At 46.2% G+C, this 22,646-nt stretch overlaps 1 protein-coding gene across 1 annotated transcript in view; it reads left to right on the forward strand.

Annotated features, from left to right (window-relative positions):
• The first annotated feature begins 685 nt into the window (after positions 1-685).
• The window catches only part of LOC144093880 (cysteine dioxygenase type 1), a 71,597-nt gene continuing 49,636 nt past the window's right edge, over positions 686-22,646 (forward strand). The window contains exon 1 of the mRNA XM_077627622.1: positions 686-949. Coding sequence (XP_077483748.1) covers positions 762-949 — 188 coding nt within the window. The 5' untranslated portion in view covers positions 686-761. The remainder of the gene's footprint in view (positions 950-22,646) is intronic.

Below are 22,646 nucleotides of genomic sequence, written 5' to 3' on the forward strand. Positions count from 1 at the left end.
AAACGACTTTTCAGCTTTTTTTTTTTGCTAGCCATCGCAAGCCACATTGTCGAAATCATAACTGAAATTTTATTTGGTTGTTGGCCTGGTTTGGCGAAGGGCAAATGAAAATTTTGCGCACTTTAGGCAGTTTTGTGCACAGATTGCCGAGTATTACCTCAAAATGCAACTGCACTAGTTTCCATAAGTGCATTCTCAGGACTCAATAACTGCTTATTTCATTAATTCAAGTGTAGTTATATTTGAAGGACATATTTTTCAAGTTACTTTCTAGGTGTCAAATAATGCACCCGTGTTTATTGCACCGTAATATCACCTTCAAGGCAGAAACAGCATAGATGACGCAAAGAAATATCTACTATTGCTAATTAGTAATTATTGATTTCTAGACTAGGCTTAGCATGTTGTTTTAGTTGTTTTAGTTACTTTATAGTACACTATAGTTACTGACTGTGATCCTGCTAGAATAAAGCCAACGTCTGGCTAGCTTGAAATGAAGCAAACTCTGGCAGCACAGCACATCTAGGGTTACCACAAGGATCTGCATCGAAACCGAAACTGAATGCATTCGCGCGCGCCTCTCGGACGCGTGAGCCGCGAGGTTCTCGCAGCGTGTGATTGGTTCAAGTGAAACAGCCGGTCGGAAACGTCACGGCTAATCTCGAGCATGTGCAGCCTCTCTGTTGCCCTTTAAAAAATTGTGCGCTATCCAGAAGCGCCCAAAATCCCCGGCGACGAACACGCGCGCGTGTTGTGATCCGATGGAGACGAGAAGCGCCCCAGTTTCGTCCAAGCCGCCGTGCGCGGCCTCGCTGAAGGAGCTCATCAACGAGCTACACCGCGTGTTCCAGGCCGACCGCATCAACGTCGAGTACGTGCATGAGCTGATGTCATCGTACAGAAGCAACCCCGAGGAATGGAAGCAGTTCGCCAAATTTGACAGGCACAGGTAAGGTGGCTCCAGAAATGCCAATGCGCGTATTGCCATCCATCGCGGACCGGCGTTCGTTTATCAAAGCTTGACGTTCTGCGCGCGCTTTTTTCAACCTGCTCTTGTGCCAGGACAGCGTAGCCATTCTGCACACTTCACCTGGTAATTGAAGTGTGATTAGCGCAGGTTTGTGTCATTTTTCGTCTTCGTTTTCGGTGTCTTTTGCTAATGTTTTGCCCGAAAAAAAAAAAAACCTTAGCACTGCGTTGCACAGCACGATGCCTTTACAGATGCGCAAGTGCACCTATTGTTGTCCCCTATTGTTGGCTTCTGTCATCTATAGAAACGACATGGGTCAGTTTGCACCATCCGCGAGCGATGGCCTCACATACGGGCCGATGCAGTACCAATTAAGTACCCAGATAGCACCGAAACATTACAACAATGTTGCATTTTTGTTTTGGTAAAACATTATTTGTATGTTCTTAATGTATTTTCTTTCTAACGTTTTTGTAATGCTAGACATAAACATTGGAATAATATTTTCTTAACATTAGTTACATTTTATACTGCACAAATGTAACATTCTCGAGCGTCTCTCATAGCCTGAGTCGCTTTGGGACGTTAAATCCCCGTAAAACCAAAATAAATGTAACGTTCCGATATAACACAAAACGTTACGGCAACTTCCATAACCTTTTTATATCATTCTTATGATCGGTGCTACCTGGGTAGAGATGCGTGCACAAGTTGTATATCACGGCGAAGAACGACAATCAGTTCGATTTCTTTTTCGTTATGTGCAATTGTTCCAGTTCTTACTGTGTCCGTTTAAATTTATGCACATGTGTTTATTGGCGTGGTAGTATCGCTGGTCTTTATGTTTAGTATTCATATTTATTTTTTAGCATTTCTTTTAGTGTATTTATATTTAGTGCAGTTATTGATTAATTCGACCTGTTTTAACGTTATCAGCGAGTGACGCGCAATGACGCACGCTACATAGGAAGTTTAATCGTAGGCAGTGTCATCACCAGTGAATGTTCAGTTTGACACAGCCCAAACTTTTCTTCAGAGTTACTGGTTTGAAGTAAGAACTTGCGTTATGCTGCAGGAACAAGGAAATGTTCAACGCATGCGACTAGAAATCTGCTATCTATTGTGCAAACGAAACCAAATAGTCAAACACATCGTCACGGAAAAATACAGTTTGCGGCAGTTTTGGGAGTTTACTGTGAATAGCTGAGTTCATTTCTTGCGACATCCTCTCAAGCGAGTTGTTCCGTTCCAGTGACTGTATTCTTTTTCGTCCACATTTATTGCGTTCCTTCTACAGAATGCACATTAACGAACGAAACCGTGACAGGACTAGAACGACGCGAACAATTCCGACATAATCTCCGGCACTGCGAGCTTTTTTTATAGACTTGTTCAATACTGAGGATGGCAATGAATTTTTATCGCGCAAGGGCATCTGTGGCCAAAGAGCGCCATGGCACGTTTTTTTTTCTTTTGCTTAAGGTGGGGTCAAAGACCCATTTCCCAAGCATTTCACCCCAAAGAAACATAGCACCAGACCAGGGGAAAGCTTGTACCCACTGTATCACCGGTGGGTACCCGGCGGGACTGAGGATCGAGCCCCGGCCCGCACCTCCCGCATGCGAGGCGGATGCTCAAACGGCTAGGCCGCTGCGGTCTACTTGTTCAAAACTAATTTCTGTAATCCACCCATGCTCAGAGGCTGCAAGGTTGGGGGCCATCCTCATATGAATGGGCGGGTGGCTAGCCCCCGTAATTTCAAACCCTCAACGGCCCACCCAAGTTCATTTCCATCTCTTAGCAATTTCAAGGCCGTAACTTCACCTAGCCTCACTTTGGCAAGTATCCGATTAGCCCAAACTGTTGTCGGATTTTGATTTCCTAACTGTCACTTCGTGCAAATGTCAATTTTGCTCTCGCTCTTCGTCAGAGTTGCAACCCTTGAGTGACTAATACCACTTTGCACCCGTGGAGACGCGACGACTAGACTAACTAGTAAAATTCCCAGATGCAATGAATTCGATGTCTTGACGGTACCTAAGGTACGCAAAAGAGTGGGAACTGCTCATGATCGTAGGCTTAGCGAATGCAGTCCTCCCGTCTTCGAGGTGATGCAAATGAATTCTTAAAGGCCTGTGTAAGCAATGCAAATTGTAGGCAGATAAATAATGGCCGGCGCTACTGATGCATATCCAAAGTTCAAAAAATACATATTTTGCGAAAGGACATGACAGTTGGTTTTTTGTTCGACGCAAGAATATGATAATGTTTATTTCCGCTGCCTGCACTTTCGCCGTATAGTGGTCGTCACGCTATAGTTTGACCCTGCTCTACACAAGCTCGGATTGAATTTATTGAAGCTGGGGACCAGCCGTGGCCAAGCATAAATATCCTCCGGGCAAAGCGGGAGGTAAGGACGAGATGAGTTGTTCCTACACTGCAGGAAAGGCTGTTAGGAGAGGAGGAAAGTGTGCTGTTTGTGTACGAAGTCGGCCGCACTTTGGAAGCGTGAAGCAGCGGTCTTCGGTTCTCATCCCTTTCTCGCTGCTGTCCTGGGTTACGGTCACCAAGAAATAGGTTGGCGGTCTCACTCGGGCTCCCATTCAAATCATGATCTGAGTGGCGAGTGCGGGTTCAGGTCATGTTCTGAGTTTTCACGACGGCGGTGAGCGCTTTGCTTGATTTTTTTTTTTCTTGTCGACTGCTGGCAGCGGAGGACAGGAAAGGTTTACTGCCGTAACCAAGGCCGCTTGAGGGCGAGCGGCTTGCCGACGTCTGTGGGCGACCGAGGTGCGGTCGAAAACGATCAGGAGCAGCTGTTTGCTGCCGGAGTGTACTAGCGGTTATTTTTCACTCATTAAACCGTTTGATAAACGGAAGTAAATGCACTATTTTTACAACGCCACATCGACGTATTAGCTAGAACTACGAGTATGTCAGCAGCGGCCTGACGAACTGCGGTTTATTTATTTATTTATTTATTTATTTATTTATTTATTTATTTATTTATTTATTTATTTATTTATAAGCCTGCGGCGCTATGTTGGCGTTCATTCAAGGCGTAAAGATAGGATGAGTATTTATGTGGCTTTGTTGCAAATAAAGTCTCCTCGACGGGGCCTTCTTTCAGTAATTTAACTTCAATTCTTAAACCGAAAAACTAAACTTGTGATGTAAAAATTTAAACCAGAATAGGCAATGCAAAATGGAGCTCAATGTACAACAGTTCGACATGACTGACGCCAAATGGACAGGAGGTTCACCCTTCCCGATATCACTCGCTGCACAGCTTGGCAAATCTGACCTTATCTTTATCGCCCTTCCCTGATCAGAAAGTTTCTGGCCGTGTCACCGTCAGGGGAACAAACCTCGCGTATTAAGTGTCTTCGGTGACTTTTTTTTGTCTTTTGCACTGTTTCTTTTTTTTAGCACACGTGCTCAGAATTTTTCGCTTAAGAAAATGATACACGTCCAGATATTTCGGTGAAATATGACATTCATGTATTTCAACGCCGGCCGCCAGAATGGAATGTCAGATATAGTCGACTGCACTATTCCAGACTAACCGGGTCTCTTCGTGAAATGCGCAACGCGCGAAACTTTTGCAGTTGCTCGCATAACGCCTGCGGCAAATTCTTGTGGCGTTTATAACCTGTTCTTTGTAACAAGCCGCACGCTGCAGAAGCACAACGAAGAGACTCCAGGAATGTATGATGCCAGTGGCAGGACGTGTTTTTAGTGCATGTGCGCATGCGCGTTGACCGGAAGGTATCAACGATATCTTACGAGTTATACCGAACAAACGTTTAAATACCCGTGTTACACGGCCGGTTTCAACGGCAGCTCAGTTGATTCTCAGTTGAACTGAACGGCAGTTAGCGGTGTTACATGGCAGTGCTAACTGCCGTTGAAATCTCAACGGCAGTTGAGTTCGACTGATATCGGGGATCCCAGTTGAACGGCCAACTGACAAGATGGCGACCTACGGACCGAAAAACTTGCCCTCTTACTGGATTGTCTTGGCTCAGTGTGCTTCGCACCTGCAAATTTCTACCGCAAAGCAAAAAATACACAAAAAGAATTTTCACTACAGTAAAAAATATATACTTTACGATCATTTACAACAACAAAAAAATGCACGCACTGCTTTTTTTCTTATTTACACTTCGCTCTAGACGCGAGCTCATGTGGTTAGAGTGCTAACTGAACTGAACGCGAAGTGCTCGTGTAACAGCTTGCGATTCCAGTTGAGTTCAACGGCAGTTGAAATCCTCAACTGGCGGTTAACTGAACTGTCGTTGAAAACGCCCGTGTAACACAGGTATAAAAGACTGCCAAAATGGCGCTGCGGTGGCATTAGGCGGTCGACCCGCCCCTTAAAAGTGCCTTCCGCTGGCTTTGTGGAAAAAAAAGCGATGCGGTTTCAGTCGACTTGGGAACGCCAGCTTTCATTCCAGTACAGAACTAGGCCGACTAAAATTGAATGCAATATCCCTTTAAGGGACGGTCGTACGATCGCTTTAGGAACCAGCGTACGACCGCATCGGGAATTGTGGTACCAAGGACTGCATCAGAGGGTGCTTTGAAGTGCCCGTGTGGCGATGCTGTGTCATCGCCACAGGACACTTTTGGATGCCATATAGTGCACACTGGTCGATATAGTGTGCAGGCTTATTCATTCTTGCATTTATGCCATAAAGGTGCACATCACGAGCCGACCAGACGACACACAAGGAACCAACGATGCGAACGCGGCACCACGGCGAAACGAGCTACCAGAAACAAAAGGGCTGCTTGGCACTGGGAACGGACATATCAAAATTTTTTTCCCGCCAGTCCTCGCGACAGCCTCTCCAACGCAGCGCACATCTAAATTGGGAGCATATGGTGTACTGCTTACTCTCCAAACATGATCAAATCACCGATGAGAGCTGATTTAGATTATCATGGAACAGCATCGATTGCTCAAGTTTTCCATTCGAAGAGGTCCAACTAGAAGAATCAAGCTTTGTTGAAGGTCTAGAAACAATTCGTGCGGGCTACGCAGTACATTCTTGAACAGATCTGTTTGATCAAAAAGTGCTCGGACAGAGGAATAGGTACGTTCCCGCGGCCAGAAAGACATACAAGCAGAGAGAGAAACACGTACAGGCAGACAGAAAAAGATGTACAGACATGCACACGAGCTCTTTTGCGCTTAACCTTGAGAGTGAGATCTAGGGATGATAAGAGGAAATGTGCAAGTACATTGATGCGGTGTATAGTCTTGTCCAGCGGTGCGAAATATGTTCTGAATGTTATATCCGATACATTCACAGTAAGCACAATTTTGTAAGCGCTATCAAAACATTTTTCCGGATGTCCTCAGTGCATTCATTCGCGAGTGGCAAAAGGAAGGCGGTTTTTCTGCTTCAGTAATGCGTTTATTTTCTAGCGCAGAAAGCGTCAGCACTGAGTATTCACGATGTTGTGAGTACAAGGTAATGAAGGGCACATGCAATCAATAGATGCTACTCTGACATTTAGCGCGTCGCAGCTCAATTTGCTTTCAAGGGAACGTGGAGAAAAAGTGTGGCACCAATAGAATACATTCATATACGACGCAGGAGAAATTTTGATCAGTTCAAAATACGGTTTCAACAGGCCGTTTAATGAAGGGCTGAAGCTTACTCGTTCACATCTCGTCTTCCGTGAAAGCATTTTCATAAAACAAAAGGACGCCTGCCACTGAAGACATTCATATGCAAATTCGTTTGGCAGATTTCGCCTTGTTTATTTGAGTTATTTAATCAAGGTTCTCATATTTAGTCTTTCAGCCGCACCCTACAAAGACTTTAGTCAACCCCACGGGGGTTTTCAAAATCTTAAAAACCTGCATCGGAGGTATCAAGGGCTCTTCGCGGTTTCTGTATATCGTCGCTTTGAGTGCCACTCCAAAAGGTCAGATGTCTCGCAAGCTATTCTAACTTCCCGCTTGTTCAGATTGCGCTCAGATCTTTTCATTCACGCATTCAAGTGTCGGACGGGTACGCCGAATTGCGATAATCGCTGCGGTTTGGCCTTTTGATGCGGATTCGAGTGTCAAGATAGCGCTGCAGCCATCATTTCTTCCTTCCTCTACTTTCTGCGCACGTCACAGCTGCGAACAAGCAGATTATGAAGCGCCACTCCAGGTATGTCGTCCGATGGCGGCGGAAGGGTCAGCGTTATACGTCGGCAAAGTTGAAAGCGCCCCACGCTCCCCTTCCCCTCACGAGACACTGTGCTACTCTTAAAAGCTCGGCGCAACGCTGCAGAGGCAGAGGTTGTGTCTGGTCCAATCAGGAGAGAGACAGATATGAAGAGAGACAGGCGTATACAGTCAGTATGAAGCCACGTGCGGCTTGGGTCGCCTTAATCTCCCGCCTTTCGCCTCTTTCTTGTTATTCTCAGAGACAGCATTGCACTGATAGCTTTCAAAATTTGTCTTGGAAATCAGTGGCGGCCAGATATCGCTCCATGGAACGCCGTGTTGTGAGTGCTGCACCGTTTTAGGGGTGCTACGCCGTCTGAACTCGCTGGGAATGACGGCGCAGAGTCGCTCGCTGTCAACTTCGAGAACACTGCAGGGAATTACGCGAAATATATGAAAGCCCCCAAAGGCCCCCCCCCCCCCCCCCCACCTGTCTGTGCCCTTGCAGTAATCAAGCCCGCCATCGCGGTCGTTCAGAAACCCTTCATAAACTCTAATTAAGCACAATTTTCGGGTCCGTGCCAAAGAATGTTAATGTCGTACGTATACGCTATAGATCTGCCCTCTTACTTTAGTGCGTGCTTCTTTTCCGTCGGTGCGACCCCAGTTTCCCCTATAGCCACAAGGAAATAAATCTGATCATGAACGGCCGGTCCCATTAATTCGAGACATTGCATAAGCGCCCTCGCTTAATGAGCTGTAAATATTATCCTTGATTCAGATTGCATAAGCAACTCACTCGTTTTATGGCTCGAGGCATTACCACTTTCGTGTTCAGCTTTCGCTATCACAGGAACTGGTGCTATTGTATATACAGGGTGTCCCAGCTAACTTTAGCCAGGGTTTAAAATATGCCGTGGCACTCTAAGACGACGCGACTCAATGCATGTTACTGGCTGTTGTATGGAGCAAGTCACACTATTTTTGATATTGTGCTTAATTGCATAATTAGTCGAGATTAATTAACCAACTTTGCAAGCAAAGAAGATAGGCCAAAAATTCCAATGAGAAAGTTGTAGAACGGTCCGCGAAAGGTGCCACCGAACAGTTCTTAACTTATCATCTATTACGTATCGGCTTTTTTTCGCTCTCTGCAGATGCCCACGAAATACAAAAAAAAAATACCACGGGAGATGTCCGCTGGCGCGCCACTATTGTAGTGCCCTCAAACCTTCTGCCCAACAAGCAAACAGCTCATTTAGCCCGGTGTGCTGCCGCTTAGAAGGTGACAGGGCTGCGACACAGGTGCTGGCTGTGCGATTACGCGAGCGCAAGCGATAAGGACTGTGTCCACTGGTCGCTATCATCGAGCGTCCCAAGGGAAGCATACCGCTGGCGTAAATCGCTCAGCCAATTGCTGCGTCGCTTCCCTGTCACCTTTTAAACGGTAGCACACCGGGATAAATGATCTGTTCGTTCCTGCACAGAACGTTTGAGAGCGCTGCTATCGCGATGCGCAAGCGGCCATGTCACGTGGTATTATTTTTGCATTTCGCGGGCATCCGCAGTGAGGAAAAAAAAATTGATACGTAATAGATGGAAAGTTCAAAACTTTTCAATCGGACGTTTCGCGGACTGTTCTACAACTTTCTCATTGGACTTTTTCGTCTATCTTCTTCGCTTGCGAAGTTGGTTAATTAAGCTCGACTAATTATGCAATTAAGCCCAATATAATAAACAGTGTGAGTTGCTCCATGCAATCGCCAGCAACATGCATTTTGGTAGCGTCGTTTTAGAATCACTCGGCGTATTCTTAAACCTTGGCTATAGTTAGCTGGGACACCCTTTATAATTGATGAGATGAGGTATGAAGCCTGAAACGCATTTTTATGGAACTACGCGTCCCGCTTGAAAGCCGCAGCGTCCTACAGGCTGCTACTGTGTAACGGAGATTCGTGGCATCTTTGCTGACGTACTAACCAGCATATGTCTGTGAACCTCTTAGTGATATTGGATGAGATTGAGATGCAAGCTTGTTCGTTATGATTGGTTCAACAGGTTATTTGCAAATTTTGAGGGAATGGGCGGTGCAAACCACGGTTAACTGATCTCGCATGAATTGGCCGTTCCGCCATGCCGTGCCGATGCGCGGCTTTTCGACCAGCTTGGTGCGAACGGTATGGTTTGAAAAACACCCGCGACGTCTCGAATGGGGCTCCAGCGCAGAAGTTCAAACATTGGTGACAATAATTAGGTAAGTGCTTGTCCATCGTACATATATGGCCGTGTTGTTTGCTCCTACGTGACATTTTCGTGACCTTCGAGCAGTCTTCAAGACTCCGGGCCGACAAATTATTGGCGGTCCTCTTGATACGAGCAGTTTCTTGTCCTTTCGCTCCGGTCCAAGGCGTCATCACGACGCTCGAGGTAGACGACCTGTAAGTGTTCTAAAGGACTCGGCTGCATACTGTCCCGATTGATGTCGATGGCGGTGACAAATTAAGATAAATCGAGCTCATTGTATGCGTACCTCCAACACGCAGTAACGTTATTTCTGGAGCGCTACATCGATCTAAAACTGTCACACCTCTCATACGAGGAAGGAAACAAAAAGGGAACTATAAAAAGGGAACTATAACTAAAGACTGTGCACAGAGCGTAATTGTTAGGGCTTGGTAGCTCCCGTTACCACTGGGCACACACCATTCGTTGCTTGGAATAGAAAGGTACCGCAGCTCTTTTGCTACCACTTTATGCACAGGGTGTTCTGTGCACTTCCATGCATTGTTCCCATACAGGGCAATCTGTTATATTGGATAATCTTAATTATAATCGTTAAGTTAACGCCTCGCGTTCTCTAGTGACACTTGTTGCTCAAAAAGCCGCCATGGTTGCTCAGCGGTTATCTTGCTCAGCTGCTGACCTGAAAGATGCGGGTCAGATCCCGCCCGCAGCGGTGGCGTTGCGATGGCGGAGAAATGCTAGAAGCCCATGTACGGCGTCCCTCATAGCCTGAGTTGCTTTGGGACGTTAAATCCCATTAACCAATCATCTTATTGTTCAAAACCGGACGCTTTCAGCCCCAGGGACAAAACTAGCAGAGAGAGGCAGTCTGTGTCGACAGCGTGGTTGGCCGTATGCGCGCTTGGCGTGGCCTTCCCGTACAAAACACGTTTCGCGGCCGTCCGGGGTCGTAGAGACCGCAATACGTAGGCCACGTGTGTACGCGCGCGCGTAGTTTGACCATATGTATACGCCCCGCGTAGTAGTACATGGCTTGTCAGCGGGCGGAAAAAGCACGTGACGGCGCGGACGCAGACAGGACCGCTTGTTTCTTTAGTGTTTACTGCCGCACATCATACGAGATGACGCGGGCGTCTGAGGTGTGTGTGTGACGCACGGTGGGGATCTTCCGAGAAGCGGAGGCACTCTTTATTGGTTGGGCATGCCTTTTTGTTTTTTGCTTGAGCGACTTGATTGTCGGGTCTGGTGTAAGAGCGGCGCGACGATTGCGTGTACTATAGCTATAGCCTGTACAGCGGCTCCTCGGTTGCCCTGACGTCCTACAAACCCCGCCAATCTTCCGGCATATCGGCCAGATATGGCCGGGTATACGTGGCCTTTGAGGATTTTCGGCCGAGCTCATTATGTCGTCTGCTTTCAGTCAGCTCGGTGTGTTGCTAAACCGCCTTCTGTGCAAGAAGATATGGACTGGCGGCCAGCGTCTGCAACTTGCTTGTTCAAGTAATTAAATAAGCTAATGTTTAGTGCATCTCGCAGGTAAAGAAAAACACTAGTGTAATGTCATAGCCCTGGCAAATGGACAGTCTTTTACATGACATGATGCAAAGAGAGTAGCTATAATTTGTGCGCGCGCTTGATCTGAATACGAAACGCATCCGTAACATCTGTACGTTACCAGTAAAATAAATTACCGTAGCTGAAGCACGCCTTGGATATGCGGCAAGCCCTGTTTAGTCCTGCAATGCTTAGCTAATGGAAACCTTTGAATAAAAGTTGACATCCAGCATATCGTCGTTACTGGCTCGTACATTGCAAAAACGTGAGAAAAAAAATGCGGGCTTATTCTGAACATTATTACTGCATAAATAAAACTAACCAGTTACGCTAAGTTATGAGCGACTAAAACAATAAAACCCCGCACGCATACTTATGCGCATAAGAATAAAACAGCAGAATCCAAGATCCTTCTTATCTTAGTAATGTGCTATTCGCTGATGACATTGCCGTGCTAAGTTACTCTAGAGATGAACTGCAAAACATGATCAATGAGTTAGACAGGCAAAGCAGTACTGTGGATCTAAAATTTATAATGCAGAAAACCGAAACCAATGTTCAACAGCCTTTGAAGGGAACAGCAGTTTACAACTGGTAGCGAGGTGTTGGAAGTGGCAAGGGAATACGTCTACTTAGGCCAGGTAGTGACCGCAGATCCGAATCACGAGAGCGAAATAACTAGAATAATAAGAATGGGGTGGAGCGCATTTGGCAGGTTCTCCCAGATCATAATGGCAATTTACCAGTATCTCTCAATAGAAAAGTATACAACAGCTGTACCTTACCGATACTCACCTACGGGGCAGAAACGTGGAGGCTTACGAAAAGGGTTCAACTTAAGTTAAGGGAAGCACAGCGAGCCATGGAAAAGAAAAATGATAGGTGCAACGTTAAGAGATCGGAAGCGGGCAGAGTCGGTGAGAGAACAAACGCGGGTTCATGACCTCCTAGTAGAAATCAAGAGGAAGGAATGGGCTTGGGCAGGGCATGTAACGCGAAGGCAAGATAATCGCTGGTCCTTAAGGATAACGGAGTGGATTCCAAGAGAAGGCAAACGCAACAGGGGGCGGCAGAAGGATAGATGGGCGGATGAGACTAAGAAGTTTGCAGGCATATGGTGGGCGCGCCTGGCACAGGACAGCGTTAATTGGAGAGATGTGGGAGATGCCTTTGCCCTGCAGTGGGCGTAGTCGGGCTGATGATGATGATGATGATTTGCGAGTATACGCTTGGTTTCTGTAGTGACAGCAACTGTCGGCGGCGATCGACACCTTGACTGTGCTCTAGAAGCAAAGTTGCCAAATAAACTTTGTCCAATGCTGTGTTTTTGTGAGGAGCAAAACGCAAAACAGGACGGGACAGAGGTAGCCGACAACATTGGGCTGCCCGCAGGGTTATGAGGGGGTGAATAAAAAAATATCCAACCAGTCTCCCTGATGCGGAAAGGCTTTTGAAAGTACGCTGAAACCCTTCAGATTTTACTATATTCACCATTACCAGTGCAGCTTGGGTCTGTGCACGTCCTGCGAATTCTAGCGGCGAGACTGTCCTTCGGGATGTATATTTTTGTCACGGGTGGCGGATAACTTCCTGCTGATGTGGAGCATTCCATTTCCGTTCGAAGTTTCCGACAGATGCTATACGAGGCCGCGCTTTGTGCCGATACTTTCACGCGAGCCATAGGCAGGCTTGTCTAGAGTGCTCGAGCCGTTTTCTGCCAGAGCAAAAACAAAAAAAAAAACGAAATTTTAAAGCAACTGCTCCGCTCTATATAGCACGGCGGGGGGTTAGACATGCAAGCTGCACAGGTACAAGCACCGTGCCCACAACAAAGCAACTCCGCCAAGTTTCGCCTTTCCGTAGCACGCCTCTCCAACGCTTTGCAGACACGCATGCATGCTCGTGGCATGAACACCATGCTGGCCTACAGCCTGCTTGGTCAACGATATTGTTATCCTGTAGCTTCAAGTTTTGTACCGTTGCACACTCTAAACACAAAAGGACTAAAAAGGGCGTAAGCTCTCCTTTAGCGCGCACTCTTTTCTTGGCAGGGTATATGCTGCCCAAATCCTGGGGTAGATTTCCATCATTAAAAATGCGGAATACTTAAGTTTGGCGTCGGAAACAAATTCCCTCTTCAAAGAAACCATAGCTCTTGCGGTTACGAAGGTTTTAACCCAGGTCTGTCTCCTCTATTTGCTGATCTCAAGACTTGCTGTGCAGCTTTTAATAGCCTTCTCCTATTGCTAGCTCCATGAAATTACTACGATTTACAGTGGGAATATGCCTCCGTTGCCGAGAGTCAGCATTTCATATATATAGTTACCGAAATCTACTCTGGAACTTGGGCAGCATACCCTGTTCTTATAAAGGAGGGTGCTATATGACAGCTTGCTTCCTTTCTACTCCCATATAGTTTCATTCCTGTTTAGAGCCTAGTCTGTGTGCTGCCCATTCTCAGCTCAGCTTTTTGCCGTCGGTCTGTAGTTGTTTCACCCCGCAGGGGGGCGCCTGCAGCTTGCAGGCGTCGCGACGGTGAGTGGCGACACCGCGGGTTCCCGAGCATCCGCAGGGACATCCCCGCAAGGGGATGATGGTGAACTGTGCATCACCACGGACCCGAGCACCCGCGCCTCGTCGTGCGTGGCATCGCCGTGTCCGGGGAAAAGGGGATCCTGGTGGTTGAGCCGATGCTGAGCGTTTGGACCCTTAAGGCCCCTTGACGGAGGCAACACACCACTTTGGCCCCAGCTTCCTGCAGACGGCACCTCCTGCCTGACCCGACCGGGGGGAATCGGCAGTCGCCTTTTCCTATCATCCTCTCCATCTTTCACTTTCCTATCTCTGTTTCACAACTCTCCTATATCCTACTCACTTCTTGGTTTTTCCTGTTTTCCTGGCGGCGAGGGTCAACCTTGTGTGACCAACTACCCTGAGTTGAGTCATATTTGGTTATAGTTGAGGTGTACAGCTGGCGTGGGCAGGACTTGCTTTCAAGTTCCTGTCCCGTCCCCTTGTTGGACTCCGTGGTGGGTGGCTGGCACCATGACCGAAAAACTAAATTTTTTCATGGCTCCACCCTTATCCAAACCTGATCGCTCTCTAAAAAGAGGGCGGAACGAAGCAGCTGATTTTTTCTCAAAAAAGAGACAAACATTTTCAAAGTTCCACGTAATCCACAGTGAAAGTGACGGAATACAGGCAAGAATAATATCCCCATTCCTTGTGTCAAAATGCTTAACTGATACCTTGGGCCCTGGCTACAAGGTCTCAAAAATGTCCAGCGGCGACTTACTTCTTGAGCTGCGCGACAGCATCCAGTGTTCCAAACTCTCCAACATTGCGTCTATAGGGGACATCTCTGTCTCTGTAACCCCCCACCGATCTCTAAACACAGTCCGAGGTGTAATCTCTGAATCAGACTTTATCCATCTCACAGAAGCTGAAATGCTTGAAGGGGTTACCGACCAGAATGTAATCGACGTTCACCGAATCAAGATCCGCAGGGATAACAAAGAAATAGATACCAAACACATGGTCCTCACATTTAACACCAGTACCTTGCCCGAAACGATCGAAGTTGGATACTTGAAAGTCAACGTCAGACATTATATACCCAATCCCCGCCGATGTTTCAACTGTCAAAAGTTTGGCCACGGCTCACAAAGTTGCCGCGGCCGCAAAACCTGCGCGAAATGCGCTTCGAAAGACCAGCATTCTGAGGAATGTGACGCAGCACTGCGCTGCGCAAACTGCGAAGGAGACCATGCAGCGTACTCCAGGGCATGTCCGTCCTGGAAAAAAGAAAAGGAAATAATTACCACAAAGACAAAAAAAAACATTTAATTCCAAGAAGCACGGAGGCGTTTTGCGCTTACGAACACATTCTCTTTCACAGCAAAACCCAACTTCGCTGATGTGGTGCGCGGGGGCGTAGCACCACACAGCACTACGGCACCTGCCGAGGCTGCTTTCACAGAGCCAGTGGCAGGGCCATCCACGCCCCAGGCAGGAACAACGAAGGCTGCTCTGCCACCCTCAAAGCAGGGAGCGCCGGTCCATGGGTCGGCATCCCGCAGGACCTCCCCCCGTCGGGAGAGGCCTGAAACTAACACAACCGCGGCCCCTCCGTGGTCCTCCAGCACCTCGGTTGAGGTGATGGATACAGCACCCACTCCGCCTCCACTACAGAGGCGGAACAGCTCTCTTGAGCGGAAAAAAGACAGGCCCCTCATAACGGGCCCACCACATAAGTAAACCCCGCTTCATTTCTTCTCAAAAACATAAACATGGTTTTTTTTTAATTCAGTGGAATTGCAGAGGACTTATGCGGAACTACAGTGACATAACCCATATTTTAGGGTCACTGTTACCTACAGTTTTATGTCTTCAGGAGACCAATCTTGGTCCACAACAAGTGCACATCCTAAAACATTATAAAACATTTAGACGTGATCGAGAGCAGGCAAATCGACTCTCGGGAGGCGTCGCGATTGTTGTCCAACGTGGCATCCCTGCTCAAGAAATCAAGCTCAAAACAAAACTTGAGGCTGTAGCAGTCAGCATTGTCAACTACAAAACACTAACAATTTGTTCCGTGTACATTCCTCCACACTTTACTTTAAAAGTCCGTGACCTACAAGAACTGATAGATGAACTTCCAGAGCCATATCTGGTAGTTGGAGATTTTAACGCTCACTCCCCTTTCTGGGAAAGCGAACGATGTGACTCAAGGGGACAAAAAATCGAAGATTTTATCCTCTCAAATATTATCTGTCTTTTTATATACGGGAAAAGCCACTTATTGTTGCCCAAGCTCGGCAAAAATGAGCTTCCTCGATTTAGCTTTCGCATCACCATCGCTTTTTAACGATTTTAAATGGGATGTTTTAAATGACCGTCTGGGAAGTGATCACCTACCTATTATCATCAGCCTCTCATCGTCTACTGCAGTCATCCCCACAAGACCACGGCGCTGGAAACTTCACCTCGCCGACTGGTCACTTTTTACAGCAAGTGCCACACTAGAAAAAGAATTTTGTGAAGATCTCAGCATAGACGAAATTAATGGAAAGTTTACTACATGCATAATATCGGCCGCTACACTAGGCATACCACAAACAACAGGACTCGTACACAAAAAACATAAAGTATGGTGGACACAAGAATGCACATTGGCAAAAAAACAACAAAATAAAGCTTGGGGCTCTCTGCGTCGGTATCCCACAGCGGAGAACTTGATTGCCTTTAAGTGGGCCAAGGCTAGAGCGCGATTCGTTCGGAGAAATGCCGAGAAATCCTCGTGGCAGAAATATGTGTCCTCAATAAACAGCTCAATAACCTCAAAAAAAAATGTGGGAAAAGGTTCGTAGATTCAGTAGTGACCATACCCTTTTCACATTTCCTCTATTGACTACACCCGGGACACAAACATCATTAGAAGAACAGGCCAACATACTAGGTGAGCATTTTGCTGAAGTTTCCAGTTCGTCCAATTACACAAACATGTTCCAGAAGTACAAAGCAATAGCAGAAAAACAAAAACTTCTATTTGCAGCAGGTATGCACGAGGACTACAACCAGCCCATTACGCTCCAGGAATTAAATAGGGTATTATCTTCCGGTAAAAAGACAGCACCAGGCCCAGATGATGTGCATTACACTATGCTTGCCCATCTCTCTGAGGCTGCCGTGCAGGCATTGTTGAAATTCTTTAACAAAATATGGACAACTGGGAATATACCTGAGGACTGGAAGAAAGCAATAATAGTACCTTTTCTGAAACCCGGAAAACAATCAACAAGTCCTAACAATTACAGACCGATAGCCCTCACCAGCTGCATCGCTAAATCTTTCGAAAGCATAATAAACATTAGACTGACCTTCACACTTGAATCTCGTCGACTCTTAGATGTACATCAATGTGGATTTAAGAAAGCATGCTCGACCACTGATCACCTTGTCCGCCTAGAAAACACCATCCGGGAGGCGTTCATCCACAAACAGCACTGCATAGGGGTCTTCTTCGATTTGGAGAAGGCCTATGATACCGCGTGGAAGTTAGGCATCCTCCATGACCTAGCAGAGCTAGGGATCCGCGGCAGGATGCTGAACTGCTTGAACGACTTCCTGACTAACCGCACATTCAGAGTCCGTCTAGGAGCAACTCTATCAATGACATTCACCCAAGAGAATGGCGTACCCCAGGGATACATTTTAAGTACGACACTCTTTATAGTAAAAATGAATTCTTTGGCCAAAGTAATACCTAAGTCCGTAATGTATTCAGTTTATGTAGATGACATACAGATAGCATACACTTCTTCCAACATACTGTCCTGCGAGAGACAAATACAAATCACACTAAATAAACTGGCTGCTTGGGCAGAGAAAAATGGATTCAAGTTCTCCACTCAAAAAACAGTAGCTGTTTTGTTCTCATTACGACGAGGCCTACAGGTCGATCCCAATCTGTGCTTGAATCAAACCACACTGCCAGTCAAACAGGAACATAAATTTTTAGGCGTCATTTTTGACAAGAAACTTATATTTCTACCACACATTAACAACCTGAAAAAGAAAGCATCCCAAGCCCTCAATGTATTAAAGGTACTCTCGCGAAAACGGTGGGGGTCCGATAGAGCATGCCTATTACAAATATATCGCTCTTTAGTGCGCTCCAAGCTGGACTACGGGTGCATAGTATATGGTTCGGCACGAGCATCCTACTTGAAACGACTGGACCCTGTTCATAATCTTGGCCTGCGCCTATCAACTGGAGCATATAGAACATCCCCGGTAAATAGTCTTTATGTTGAAGCTAATGAGCCCAAACTAGAGAATAGAAGAGTCACACTAACATGCACGCACATACTAAAAACCCGTTCTCTCCCTAAACATATCTGCTATCCCATTGTTACCAAGTGCCCATCTAGGAGATTATTCAATAATAAACCACATTTTATCAGGCCACTAATAATGCTCTTTGAAGATAAATGTGAAGACTTAGCAGTGCTGGACGCCCTACCGAATATTGCACAAAGACATGAATATCTACCACCATGGTACAGCCTCCCTTCGGTGTGTGACTTCACACTGACACACGTAAACAAAGATAAAATGCCACACGAGCACATACTGCAAGAGTTCTTTGCACTACAAGAAAAATATGACACTTGCACTGAATTTTACACTGATGGCTCAAAAACAGAAAGTCATGTCGGAAGTGCAGTAATTCAAGGAACAAATTAAAAAATGATACGATTGCCACAGTATGCATCGGTATTTACTGCGGAGTGTTATGCCATCTTTGTAGCTGTAGAACAAATAGTAAAACAAAACATAAAAAATAGCATCATTTACACCGATTCACTGAGTATGCTCAAAGCGCTGCGTTCTACAAATGCTGCTGAACCCGTAATAGGAAAAATCATGCATAACATAGTTAAAATTACAAAGCAAAAACATTACGTTATATTCTGCTGGGTCCCTAGCCACGTTGGAATTTTAGGTAATGAGAGAGCAGATGCTGGCGCAGCACAAGCTAGAATTGACCATATAAAACAAGTTAACATACCACAGAGGGATTTTTCTACATTACTGCACAGTAAACTCAGGAATAAGTGGCAGATTGCATGGGACGAACAAACAACAAACTACATTCTATAAAACCCGTTTTGGGAGAATGGAGATCATGTACACATCAGGAGCGTTTCATAGAAGTTATTTTGTGTCGACTACGCATTGGACACACACACCTTACTCACAACTTCTTACTGACAAAAAAAAGACAAACTTCTCTGCGAAATGTGTGGCGATGAACTCACGGTAAACCACATTTTAATTGTATGCAAAAAACTGGAACAACTGAGGAAAAAATATTTCACAATATTGTACAATGAATACATCCCACTACACCCCATGTTACATTTAGGAGACCAATCACTGGTTGATTTTTCAAGCATTTTTAAGTTTCTCAGAGAAGCCAATGTTTTATACAAACTTTATATATAAAAAGCGTAACCTTTAACAAAAGCTCTAACCGTGTGTTTGGCGCATCATAGCCTCAGTTGCTTTTGCGCCATTAAAATCAATATAACTAACTGTATTTGTTTCTGCTCAGGAATAAAATTTCAAGATGTTGGTTTCTGACTGCAAGAAGGCGCATTGATATATCTTTTATGAAACTGTGACTTCTTGTCCTTTCAATGTAGTCGCAATAAGCCATTTGACTACGTGGTGCCAGCCGCCGCTCGATGGTCGCACTTCGTACGATTCGCATGCCCGAGGTTACTTTTTGTGCGCCATTCATTAAAATAATTGATTTAGTCCGCCTAACATCCCTGTATCAGTTTTCAAGAGTTGTTCATAGCCGCCGCGGTGGCTCAGTGGCTATTGCGCTCGGCTGCTGACCCGAAAGACGCGGGTTCGGTCCTGGCCGCGCCGGTCTGATTTCTATGGAGGCGAAGTTCTAGAGGCTCGTGTACTGTGCGATGTCGGTGCACGTTAAAGAACCCCAGGTGGTCGAAATTTCCGGAGCCCTTCAATACGGCGTCTCTCATAGCCTGAGACGCTTTGGGACGTTAAACCTTCATAAACCTAACCAAGAGTTGTTGAGGCACATTATGTTCATACCTTTCGCAATTGTTTGAAAAGCGTCCACGAGAGACTGCATGAAAAACTGGCTGGAACTGGAAACCGCCTCTTCAGGACACTGCCCTGCCGTGAAGCCGTAAAAATCGCCCAGGAAATGGCTGCAAAAGTACAGGTGCGGATAAAAGTAAACGGAGCACGCTTTTACCTTCAAGCATTTTTCTCACGCTGCCTAACCGAAAGTGACAGCTTTAGTATCTGCAAGCTGGTAGTGGACGCTAGTTCGCTTTCTTATGGACATATATTGTTTCTACATGTCCAATAGAAAAATAATTATCGCAAATAGAACGGAAGAGCGTGCTCCGTTTACTTATGTCCGGACTTGTACCTTTTCATAAGAGCGCTCTAGAGGACTGTGTTGATCATTAGACCAGGCTCTTAACCAGCATTATTTGTAGTGCAACGGAGTACATGCTGTATAGTTTTATCCATATTCTTTTGGCATAAAAATCATCTGTTTAATCCTCAGCGACATGGTTAAGTGACGGCTTACTCGTTCAACGCAGTCGATTTTACTGACGATCTAGCCCTGATAACTGATACCTAGTAGTTGATAATTTTTATATCGCTTCAATAGTATATCTAAGGTCCTTAATGTATTTTCAACATTCTTGTGACAAGTTCGCGTAGACATCAATTAGACAACAGGGCTTCTGCGTGGATAACTGTTTCAGGTAGGTAACATGCTTTGTTTTTAAGTTGCAAGTCATCTCAATAAACTTCCCTAATTTCTTGGGTACACCAGAGGTATGTTTTGCAACCGCTTCTCATCTTGTTACGCCTCATCGGCATTGTTACGAGCATTACGTCTTCGTTCCGGATGTCTGCTGATGGCTGTGTGTTGTATAAGGTCAAAAACAGCACACGCGGTTTTTTATGTTCTTAAGCGGACATTGGCACGATAGCTAGCTGTCTAGTGCATTTAGATATATTTTTCACTCTCCGCAAAGAAATTCGTTCTTGTAATTTTTATTACAAGACGAAATGTAGACGAAACGTATCTTTTCATACATACCCCGCCGCGGTGGCTCAGTGGTTAGGGCGCTCGACTACTGATCCGGAGTTCCCGGGTTCGAACCCGACCGCGGCGGCTGCGTTTTTATGGAGGAAAAACGCTAAGGCGCCCGTGTGCTGTGCGATGTCAGTGCACGTTAAAGATCCCCAGGTGGTCGAAATTATTCCGGAGCCCTCCACTACGGCACCTCTTCTTCCTTTCTTCTTTCACTCCCTCCTTTATCCCTTCCCTTACGGCGCGGTTCAGGTGTCCAACGATATATGAGACAGATACTGCGCCATTTCCTTTCCTCCCAAAACCAATTATTATTATTATTATCTTTTCATACGTACAAAATAAATGTCGTGTAAGATACAATCACGCATTTTGAATTTAGGAGTTGTTTTCGTTTCATATCTGCGCTGTAGTATACATCGTGACTATTTGAAGACAAGCAGCCTTTATTATAGGTTTCTTGCGACGACAAAACTGTAGTTATCTAATAACATCGTTCACATCTCCGCTCCTTCCTTGATTGTGCCTATGTTGGGATCCGCATACTGCATGCACAGCTCACTGCAAAATTTTAAAAAAATATACAAAATGTGGCTTTGAATAATTATGGCAAGTCGTGTAGCTCGATAGAAAGCAAACATAAGCTGAACTAGTCTTTGCTGAAAACTCACTGAGTCAAACTGAAAACTGTATGCAGGTTTGTGCATACAGTTCCAAAAAGAGCGGCCATATATTGGTTTAAATGTTCGCTAAATTTATCTTTAGGACTGCTTTAGCTGCTCTTTTTTTTTTTGTCCGAACGATCTGGGACTGGAATGCTCATCCGTCACATGTTTCTTTCTCTTCAAGGGCTGTCTATTCTTTTCCATGCTTTGCATGTTTGTGCGGGAGGTTATTTTTAGTGTGTTGTTTCCTCTCCAGGTTTAACGCCCTGTTGAGCCGTACAGGACGTCATTATTGCAATATTTTTTAGAGATGCGTGAAACAAGCCGCAGGTGGGAACTGAGAGCAATTTGCATAAGCTTCAACTTCGTGTCATTCGTTCCCGTCTGCGCGTTTCTTCATTTTTGGGCCGCCAGCCGCCACTCAATTGACTGACAGAACACTCGCGGAAAGTCAATCGCAGGTGGGCGCAAACCGTCCTGCCGCCGGATGCACGCGCCTTTTAATCTTCTCTTGGACTGCACGCAGCACAGCGTCTGGCTGCAGTGTAGCAGTCCGGACAGACACGCGCGCGAAGCACATACCAGACTGGACGGCGCGTGCGGCGCCGATATATATCCCGGCAGCAGCAACTATATGCAAAAGAACTCTAGCGTTGCGAAGTGAGGCTATGGAAAAAACGGCTTTGCTTCATAACTCACGCGACTTTCATACACACTTACATGCTCTGTCCATACCGCGCTATGTGTCGCTTCCCACCAGCCTATTGTTGAAACGGGGACGTTCTGTGTTTGCGAAGAGTAATAGGATGCGATGATCCCGGCTGCCATATGTCGTATGGGATCTTGCAGCACTGTTCCCCCCCGAAGCTCTCGTATAGTGGCGGCAACAAGAACGAGTTTATGGTGTTTTCGTTTGCCCTCCGCAAGTTCGCCGCAAGGGGGGGGGGGGGGGGGGGGGCGAATTCTTTGGTGGCGTTTCTCTGCTCCGACCACTGGGAAATTTGTGGACGCCAGTGAGCGTTTTTATAGCGTGCGTCGTTACTTCCCTTCGCAGCCATAGCACCTTGCGATGCACTCGTAGGCTGGCGGCGCTGCTGTTTCAATATCGAAATGAAAGCGAAGTCTTTCGGTTCTACGCGCTTTATCTGTCCACCGCAACTCCACAATCTTCCGAGCTGTGCTGCTTGGCAGAAGAGGTCGACCCAGGCTAGTGGACGGACCGCGGCGGCCGTATTTCAGTTGTTTGCGGAACGTACAAAACGCCCATGTGGCGAGGTTTCTTTCAGCGCACATGAAAGAACACCGCTAGCGCTAAAACCCCACACACAATATTCTTCTGTAGCTTCGCTCACGGCTTTGCCTATGGGGTCATGCAAGGCT

Source organism: Amblyomma americanum, chromosome 6 (assembly GCF_052857255.1).
Source record: "Amblyomma americanum isolate KBUSLIRL-KWMA chromosome 6, ASM5285725v1, whole genome shotgun sequence".
NCBI classification, from domain to species: Eukaryota; Metazoa; Arthropoda; class Arachnida; order Ixodida; family Ixodidae; genus Amblyomma; species Amblyomma americanum.